At 37.6% G+C, this 9718-nt stretch overlaps 1 protein-coding gene across 6 annotated transcripts; it reads left to right on the top strand.

The window, feature by feature from the left end:
- The first annotated feature begins 555 nt into the window (after positions 1-555).
- LOC120111273 (metal tolerance protein C4-like) lies at positions 556-9683 on the top strand. Of its 6 annotated transcripts, none has more exons than XR_015971567.2 (13): positions 556-1222; positions 1341-1392; positions 2037-2169; positions 2331-2386; positions 2661-2775; positions 2909-2966; positions 3053-3171; positions 3406-3525; positions 6045-6146; positions 6223-6295; positions 7497-7734; positions 9037-9097; positions 9174-9683. XR_015971567.2 is itself a non-coding variant. In XM_039127815.3 (13 exons), exons 1-13 carry the CDS (start codon positions 898-900, stop codon positions 9296-9298), a joined length of 1407 nt encoding a protein of 468 aa, XP_038983743.1. In that variant the 5' UTR covers positions 556-897; the 3' UTR covers positions 9299-9683. The 6 variants fall into 6 exon arrangements, 2 of the variants coding, with proteins under 2 accessions (XP_038983743.1, XP_038983745.1); XR_015971569.2 differs by having other exon boundaries at positions 7455-7734; XM_039127815.3 differs by having other exon boundaries at positions 7667-7734.
- The last annotated feature ends 35 nt before the right edge of the window (positions 9684-9718 follow it).

The following is a 9718-nucleotide window of genomic DNA, read 5'->3' as shown; positions in this document are numbered from 1 at the left end:
TCCAAGTTTGGCACTTGCGATCAACAGGAAAAGTACTGCCTAAATCAAAAAATTAATCGAAAACCTTAAATCTTAATTTTTCCATAAAATATTTTTAAACTTATCCCAGCATAAAAATCTTCTTTACAATACATGCGCTAATTTTCACATCAGCTACACTTGGATACTATGAATACAATCATTGAAATAATAATTAGACAAAAAGGTTGACTTTTTTTTTTTGCAATAAGAACGGCAAATTATATAGCCCTAAAGTAAGTACATCCTACCTGATCATGAGAAAGTAAAGAGTACAAAGAGGGAGAAATCTCTTCTATAAAAGTCTAGAAAAACTCTCCGGAGTACCGGACGACGAAGAAGGCGATCCAATCTGCTGTCCTATTTGCTTTCCGAAATACGTGTACTGCCTGAAAGCAATTCAACTTCTGAGTCAGTCTTCGACTCTCTCTAATGAGGGGATGGTCGTCATCAAATCTATCCACACCTCGGATCCAGTCAATCATCGCACAAGAGTCTTTCTCAAAAAATACCCACTCAGCATCGAAGACCTTCTTTGCATATGACAATCCTTCTTATGCAATCCGAAGCTTTGCCCCAATAACGATGTCCCGACCCTTGGCTGCCATCAGCCTGCTTCAGAAATCTTTGATCATAAATCCGAAGCTTTGCCTCAATGGCATACTTCCTCGAAATTTATTTTGAGATGATAAGGGTGGGGGTACCCAGGAAACACAAAAAAAGCTGACTTCGGGAGGGGCCGAGGGCGGAGGCAAATACCAAACATATTCTTTAAGAACCTCTTCACTTCTCTCCCTCCCCCATCCCCCTTCCGTTCGGGACTTTGATGGAAGCTGCGCTGCGACGGCGGCAGCAGCGGCGGCGGCGGCGATTCCTTTGATGCTTACATCCCGCTGGGGGGGGCACCGCCTCCGCGAATCCCTCCTCCTCTCTACCCGACGGTCGCCCTTTCCTCCCTCCGTCGCCTCCGAGTCCATCCTCGCGCCCTTCGCCTCCTCTTCTTCCCTTCTCCACCCACCCTTCGGACGAGAGGACAAAGCTCCACCTTGCGGGTTTCTCCTCTTCACCTCCGCCGCCGGCGCTCGCTTCTTTAGGGCTCTCGATTCATCCCTTAACCTCTCGAAAGCTTGTTCTAGGGATTTCTCCTTATCGGCGAGACCTTCTGGGATCGGTTCTTCTGCTGCTCTCCTTTCATTCTTTCGCAGTTGGTTTCTTCTCGTCCCACCTTTTACCATGAAAATCTCTCTCTCTCTCTCTCTCTATCATATAGGTGTTCTTTGCTAGTATGTTTTTTTAATCTAATTAAATTTTGGGCATTGCAGCTTATTCTCTTAGAGTTGCGAAGGTTAAAAGAGCCGAATTTGATGACACCAGGTAATGCCATAATTTACATTTCTTTTCTTTTACCGCCACCCTTTCAAGTCAAAATTATTTTTGTGGGGTTCCTCAAAAGGGAATTATCAGTGTGGAAATAGTTGTTGCCTTTTGACCGTCGGTAATATTTTTGTCATTAACTCCCACTGATGATCGAAACACTTCAGAAAGAGGCACTTGTCTCCCCAAGTTCATCCTTCTGACACACCATTAGCGATGTCATCATCTATCTATCATTCTTTCATATAAATTTTATAACAAACTGTACATAAGCTTTCAAAATGCGGCCTTTAACAAGACAATGTCTATTTCATTAAAGCCAATGCCTGCTTGACTACTTTACATATAGCTAAAGGAGAATGGGATGGAACATGGAAGTATCCCATAATTTTGGTGTTATAGTGTTTTGTCTAACACATTTTTTCTATCAAATTATGTTTGTCTATCATAATTTCACAAACTCATACAAGCAATGGGACCATCAAATGTTCTGAGTGATACGATACATCTGTTTGCGACTTTTCAATCTCATAGCTTCCTGTCCATAATATCTTTTTTATATGGATTCATGGATTGTAGCACCTATACATGCATCAGGGTGTCTCCCGTTAGTTAGCTAACTTGAAATGGGATGCTTTTTTCAGCCAACGTGCAGTTACAACTGCATTATGGTGCAACTTTCTTGTCTTCTCTCTCAAGTTTGGGGTGTGGCTCTCAACTTCCAGCCATGTTATGTTAGCTGAAGTGGTGCACTCAGTTGCAGATTTTGCAAACCAGGTATTTTTTCACTTTTCAGGCACTCCCTTTCTTGTTTAGCTGTCATTTGATTGCTTTCGACTATTTTCTAAGCATGTGTCCTATTTATCTCTACAAACCTTGCTTCTAACTTATGCTCTTGAGAATTCAGGTCAAAGAGCTGACTCCTGTTGATTTTATAGGCCCTTCTTGCTTATGGATTGAATAGCTCCAGGCGTGCTCCAGATGCTCTGCACCCGTAGGTTTACCCCCTATTCATGTTATACGAAGTAACATTCTTTTTTTTCCCTGTCACTTAATTACCCTGCAATGAAAATCTCTCTTATAGCATTGCCAACACTGAACAGCAATGAAAGGCTATAGTTTGCATTTTCCTGGTCATGTTTTGGATCTGATGATTAAGGAAGAAATTTTAGACTAACCGAGCTAACATATCGGGATTTTCATCATTAAATCATTGGAGCTGTTGATTTTTTTTGTTTTTGTTAATAATCTTGTCTGTTCTTCTGCAGTTATGGTTATTCAAAGGAAAGATTTGTCTGGTCTTTGATATCTGCTGTCGGCATCTTTTGCCTGGGCTCTGGCGCAACAATTGTGCATGGATTTCAGAATCTATGGAGCTCTTATGTATATCACATTTATCTGGCTTAGATAATCGCATCTGATTGAAATCATCCATAATTTTCTTATTTTGATTTACATTGCTCTGTCAAAATTTTAAATATCTCTGGTCATTTACGAGCATTGATTTCTTGAACAGCCTCCTGAAAATATTTATTATGCTGCTTTAGTGATTGGTGGATCGTTCCTGATTGAAGGTATGCCCCATGCATTCAAAATTGTGTTCTTTGGTTGTTTGTGGTCTTTGGTTTGGTCAAATAATATAAGTTGATGACTTTTCCAGGTGCTTCTCTGCTTGTTGCCATAAATGCTGTCAAGAAAGGAGCAGCTGCAGAAGGAATGAAGGTGTGGGACTATGTTTGGCGTGGGCACGATCCAACGTCAGTTGCTGTTATGACAGAGGTGAGTCTGTGTCACAAATAGTTGTAAAATATTTACTAATTTCAAGTATACATATTTTCCATGAAAATGCTGGTTACTGCAGCCATTTTTTGCTCGCAATTTGGCAACTCAGCATCATTCATATGTGGTTAATATATTTAATGTTTATTTATTATTGGTTATTTATGTGTTTGGCCATGATATGATCATGCCATGGTTCATCTTCTGGTCTTTCAACTAGTCCTTGCTATGCAGGATGGTGCTGCAGTTACGGGTCTTGCTATTGCTGCAGCTTCATTGGTGGCTGTTAATACAACAGGAAATGCAATTTATGACCCAATCGGTTCTATGGTAGTGGGTAGTTTACTTGGAATGGTATGCTATTTTTCTTAGCCTCAATTTTGAATCTTGATAATTATTTTTAGGCCAATTAATATTATTGGTGAATGCTAGCAATTGATAACTATTTATGAACAGATGCCTTTTGGTCTGTTTGGATTGACTATATGATACCTGTTCATATTACATCTCTTACATCATACTTCTTGGTTGATAAAGGTAGCTTTTGAGATGGATAGTATATAGGAACAAAATCTTATTGTTAAGGTAGTTGTTTGAAGCATATAAAAAAATTATATAATGATCGGAGAAATTGAGCAATATGGACAAATTCATCCTTTTTTCATGGTGGATAGGCTTCATTATTCCTAGCTTATAGGAACTGGTTGTGCCTTATTGATATCCTTTGATTGTGTGCTAGCAGAGCTTAAGGTTTACATCATTTGACCATGCAACTATGATCTTTTTTGAGCTCACCTCCCCCTCCTCTCTCTCTCTCTCTCTCTCTGATTTTGAGTTTGTACACCAATTTTGGATTTAAGGATAAGCTACAAGATGACTCCTAGCTTGTTTCCATTCGAAATTAATCTATTACAATATGTTGAAGCATGGGCTAGTTGTGGGGGCAGTGATTGAATTGTTTTGGGATGTTAGGGGGTCAAATATTGGTGCTAGGTGTTATGCTGGCAGGCGATGCTTAGGATGTGCGATAACAATTGATGTGCAAACGAGATCTGAGAGTACTCAAAACTTTGTGAAAGTCTGCTGAGTGATAAAAATATAAGGGAAATCAAGAAAATCAGAAAGAAAAGGAGGTCATAAATCACAAAACGATTTATATAACCTCATAGAGGATTTGTTATATGAAATTCAATTGTTTAAATGATGAAAAAGCTCCTTTTAGCTTGTATCAACTTAAATGATCCCAGTGAGCTTAGAAAATTATTACCTTCAGTTGGGATCAGACATTAAAAAAGGTAAAAGGAAAAAACAATCCAAGAAAAAGAAGGAAGCAGAACTAGATTTCTTCCTGAAAAAATATTTCCTTTTCCAATTAAGATGGGATGACTCCTTGAATCAAAGAATAATCAATAACATCAAGGTATATTGTCTCCTACTTAGACTGATAAATCCAAGGAAAATTGCTATATCCTTGATTCAAATAGGAGAAATGGTTCAGTAAACCACACATCTTTAACTGGTTCATACTCCAAAACTGCATTTGGTGGGACAATACCTTTTTAACCCTATGAGGAAAAGCAACATGGTTAAACTTGTAGCACTAGTAAGTGATGGTGAGATGGAAAGTCTCATCGTTTCTGAACATGTGCACTTATAAAATAGAATAAGGAACACCACAGCTAATGGCAAGTACGAATGGTTTAGCACAACACAACCCCCCCCCCCCCCCCCCCCCCCCCCCCAACACCACAGCTATTCGTCATTTTCCCAAGCATGATGTGGATGGATTTTGCCAGATATTGATTGGTCTTACTTTTGTTTCCTCGAACTGGCCCATCTATCTGCTATTTTAGCCTACTTGATTTAATAGAACATCACTTGCAAAGAAGGTTGCTGCCAAAATTTTGCAGCTTGCCAAAAAGTAACCACGTGAGCTCATCTAGGTTGTTCACCTTACGAAGCCGTTAACATGTTAGACTTACTCCTGCATATGTAATTAAAAGCAGTTGAATCGGTAGACATGATGGCTACAGGTGGGTCTCTGGCAGATACCCTGTATGCAGAGCTGCCGCATCTTGTAATGCATAGTGACAATATCTGGATACAGAATTAGTTTAAGAAGGTCGAAAACTAACAAGTAACTGGAAGGAAGTTAGGAAAATGTTATAGGGGGATGGAGGGACGGAAAAAATAATTTAAGAGTTTGATAGAAGGAGATAGTATTAGCAAACTTACGAATAAAATTGAATATAATTTGTCTTGTTTTGTAATTTTTATCAAATAAAATACTATTATAAGCTTCACAAGTAATGATTTTAATGGAAACAGTGAACTTTGTGCCTGTTCTTGTGTTTTTGTTGCCATCATTTTTTTTAAAATTATAAATATTTGAAAATCAGATTAGAATGGTAAGTTTTAATGGGGAAGTTTTGACAAGTGGCATCAAATCAATTATTATGCTGAGATTTTATGTGCAACTGCTAGTTAAAACAATAAAATAACTTATGAATAAAATTGAATATAATTTGTCTTGTTTGTAATTTTTATCAAATAAAATACTATTCTAAACTTTACAAATAGTGATTTTAATGGAATAATATGTGAAGTATGAACAGTGAACTTTGTGCCTCTTGCCATCAATTTTTTTTTTAAATGCATAAATATTTGAAAATTGGATTAGAATGGGAAGTTTTAATGGAGAAGTTTTGATAAGTGGCATCAAATCAATTATTATGCCGAGATTTTATGTACAACTGCTAGTTAAAAGAATAACAGATTTTCATCATTTTCAGCATCTGTTATAGTTATCTTGATATTCCTTTGCAATATATGCCTCAAGGTGGTGCAACTACAATTATGTTTTCCTGTTGCAGGTTGCTATATTCCTCATTCAGAGGAATAGGCATGCTTTAATTGGTAGGGCAATTGATGATCATGACATGGAGAGAGTACTTCAGCTGTTGAAATCTGATCCGGTGAAGATAATACCACAATAGTTTTAGATATGCATTACATGTTTGGGTTTTGTAATTCTGCATTAATTTGTGACAGGTTGTAGATGCCTTGTATGATTGCAAAAGCGAGGTAATTGGGCCTGGATTTTTTAGATTCAAAGCAGAAATAGGTAATTCTTCTCATACCTTATAATTATGCACAATACAGAATTATTTTACAATGATAGGTTTTTAAGTATTTTTTAAGACCAGATTAATATCATTGTATGTCTAAATGCACAATTGAGGTATCTTCTAGGTAGATACAAGAAACTTGGAGGTGGTGAATGATGTGTAATTTCTATAGAGTTCTATTCATTAAATACTAGTTAATGGTTTGATGTTCATAGTCTGGTCTGGAAACCCTTAATTCAATGGGTTGAACATTGAAGTGTTTGTATGACTTGTCCTATAATAAGATCCCTGCATCTGAAATCCTCGTGAGAAACTAAAGGTTGATAAGGTTCACAAGCTTTGTGGGGTTAGTAGATGAAAACAGCTCTAACATTTTAAAGGCTTGTACATTCTGATGGTAAGCTTGGAGGAGATTTTGGACCTTCACCAATACTCCTGGACATGCTTGGAGCCTTACACAATCTGGCAGCTCGGTTACATTTTGGGGTCATGTGGGCTAAGGTGCCCACAAAACTTTGTGAGGAATCATTCGTTTCATTTTTTGGAGGAGAGAAAACTATAATGTACAGATGTGGGACATGAATGGATGTTCAAACAAATGGTGAAGCTTAGGCCCATTTCATTGGGAATAGTTTTGTCCGAGTTAATGGGGCATGAGCAATTTCTTGAGGTAAAAAAGGAAGTAGAAAAAAATGTTGTCTTTTTGGTGGACTATCTCATTTTCTTGTAAATATCTGCAAAATATGTTTCCATGATTCCAATTTTTATCATGACAGGTTAGAACTATTTTTTTTCTTGTTTTTTGTGATTTACTCTAGTTCTATTTGATTCCTGATTGTGACTGTCCTATCAACAAGATCCTTTTTTTCTATGAGTGAGTAATTTGCCCAATTCATGAATAATTATATTATGTATTGTAGAATATTAAATTTTCATTCGGTTCTTATACTTTTAGCTTCCTCAATTCAAATAAGAAAATGGGGTTTACTTTTTGAAGTTCCTTCATGGGAGATAAGTGCCCAATTGTTGTTTTTCTTCTTTTTTTTTTGGTCTATTCCTTGTTTATCCTGCAAACAAGCAGCCTAGGGTTCTTTTTTCCAATAAAATAATTAAAGCTGCTTGAATATAACTCTTTGGGGACATCTTTTGGTGTAGTTTGGATGAGGACCTAATTTATGTTCTATTCCCTTTTTGAAGAGAAGCATTCCCTTTTTTCTGAACTTTCATCCTGTTAGTGGTGCAGTTCAAAACTCCAACTAGATAAGTTGATAAACCTTTTGCTGACAAGACTAGCAATTAGTTTGTATCAATATATTTATTTCTTAGAACTTGAATGTCAACCTTATTTGTGATGTTGGTTGTGACAGATTTCAATGGCGTAATGGTGGTGCAAAATTATTTGGAAAGAACTGGACGTGAAGAATGGGCAAAACAGGCACGTTATTATTCTAGCTGAATATTGCTGCATTTTTGTACTAGTTCTTTACATAGTGTACCTAGTATGCACCAGTTTACTTTCTGTTTTTCTTTGAGCTAGTTTCAGTATCTTTTGCCTCATAAAGTGCAAAAGCCTTGGATGGTAGAACTACAGCGAGGCTGACAAAAACAGTAGGGTGCCTTTGGTCGTTCTGTGCGTGCTGCGTGCTTTTAGACCAGTAGAATTCCTACAGGACAATGTTGAGGTCTTCAGAGTCATATGCAATGGAATGCTGGACTATAATTTTATAGGATGCGTGTGGTGATGACCATCATGGTTAAGGATATGGAGGAGGCCTTGACGCTGTACCAAGATGAAATGGCAAAGAATCAATATAGCGTGGATATGTAGCAACGGGACACAAGGAGGTGTGTCAAGGAGAGGGTCGTAGAATCCTAGCAAAGAGTCATGAAAGAGGATGAGATAACCTACAATAATCTGAAAATAACTCATGACTTGTGAGAAACGATAAGTAAAATGTTGCATAGACTTGGAAGTAGTGAATTGTATAGAATTGTGAGGTGAATTGCAATTAGATGGGATGGTGCTTTGCGGCAATTATGATTTCATTTATGTAAAGCTATATTATATATCTATAAAGATCTAGATTTATTTTCTAGTTATGATGACAATGCCAAACCAATGTGCTTCTGTTGTTTGTATTTGCTTATTGTTGTTCCATGATGCTCAGATTCTGGGGCCGCTAATTAATGCTGCACTGTCTCCTAAATAATGTGTTCAGGGCTTTAGAGTTAGATAACTTAGGTCTTAAAATCAGTACATGAAAACATTTTTTTGGCGCTCATCTTTATTAGAACTAACATCTTTTTTAATATAAGAACTCTGAATTTGTTTAAGTTTATACGATAAGTGACTCGCTTTCCCCTTTTGTTTCTTCTAGTTTCTTGGTAATCTTGTTATTGAGCATTCAGTTCTGCTTGTACAATCAGTAAATTGAGTTCTTTTTCCTCATCAAGGGATGAAACTTGCCTGACTTCTACAAATAACCCTCTCCCGGTGCAGAGGGCAAAACCCGTCCAGGCACAGCAATTACCAGCTCTTGCCTGCCAGTTTTTTGCTGTGCATTGTATATAATTCTTTTTTGGGTGCATCCTCATTTTATAGATCTTGTAACTAGACACTGGCATTGCAACAATTTTTGGAAGAAGACAATGAGCGTTCATTGAAAGGAGTCTCCTTTCCATATATAGATATATTGAGAAACTTATACTGATCGCTAACACTTGCTGATGCTTACAGTTTCGGGAGGCTGCAAAAAGTGAAGATGATGCTGCACTCCTCAAGGTCATGGCTAGTTATGGTACGTGGATATGCTTTACATGCATATTTTTTCACAGCTTTCTTAAGATGGATTATAAATAATTTGTTTATGGAAGGTGAGGACGTCGTTGAAGCTCTTGGCAGTGAGGTGGATCGGCTTGAATCAGAGATTCAGAAGATTGTCCCAGGGATCAGGCATGTCGACATTGAAGCACACAATCCAGAAGGGATGTCGATATGATTTCCAATTTGCGTGGCTAACATAGACTGACCATCATTTCCTTCTGATTGATTGTTCGCCAAATTATAAGTCATTTGTTCAAGTCAGGAGGCTTCAGTTTTATTCCCTTGAAGCCAGCCATTTCACTGATAGATACATCGGTGCCTGTAAACTGTTTGCCGCAGAGCAGGAAGCTGTGATCATTTATGAAGGAAAATATAATTTCTGGGTGTCTGGGAATCATTGCGGAGTTGGTTCAACCCATAAAGCAGCTCGGATTCACGGAGGAAATGTGTCTACTCGACAACAAAATTGGATGTCTTTCAAATTATTCTTTCAAAATTGTAAGTTGACGTCATCTGTATGGACTTGGGAGCCGAAACTTTTCTTACTTCATTGCTGATAAGTGATCCACCTTCCAACTAAAAAATGGATTTCTAG

The sequence above is a fragment of the Phoenix dactylifera genome, chromosome 11 (assembly GCF_051530095.1).
Source record: "Phoenix dactylifera cultivar Ajwa chromosome 11, Ajwa_hap1_PhDact_Kaust_v1.1, whole genome shotgun sequence".
NCBI classification, from domain to species: domain Eukaryota; kingdom Viridiplantae; phylum Streptophyta; class Magnoliopsida; order Arecales; family Arecaceae; genus Phoenix; species Phoenix dactylifera.
Note: the sequence above shows the minus strand (reverse complement) of the source record. Positions and strands in the feature narration are given on the sequence as shown.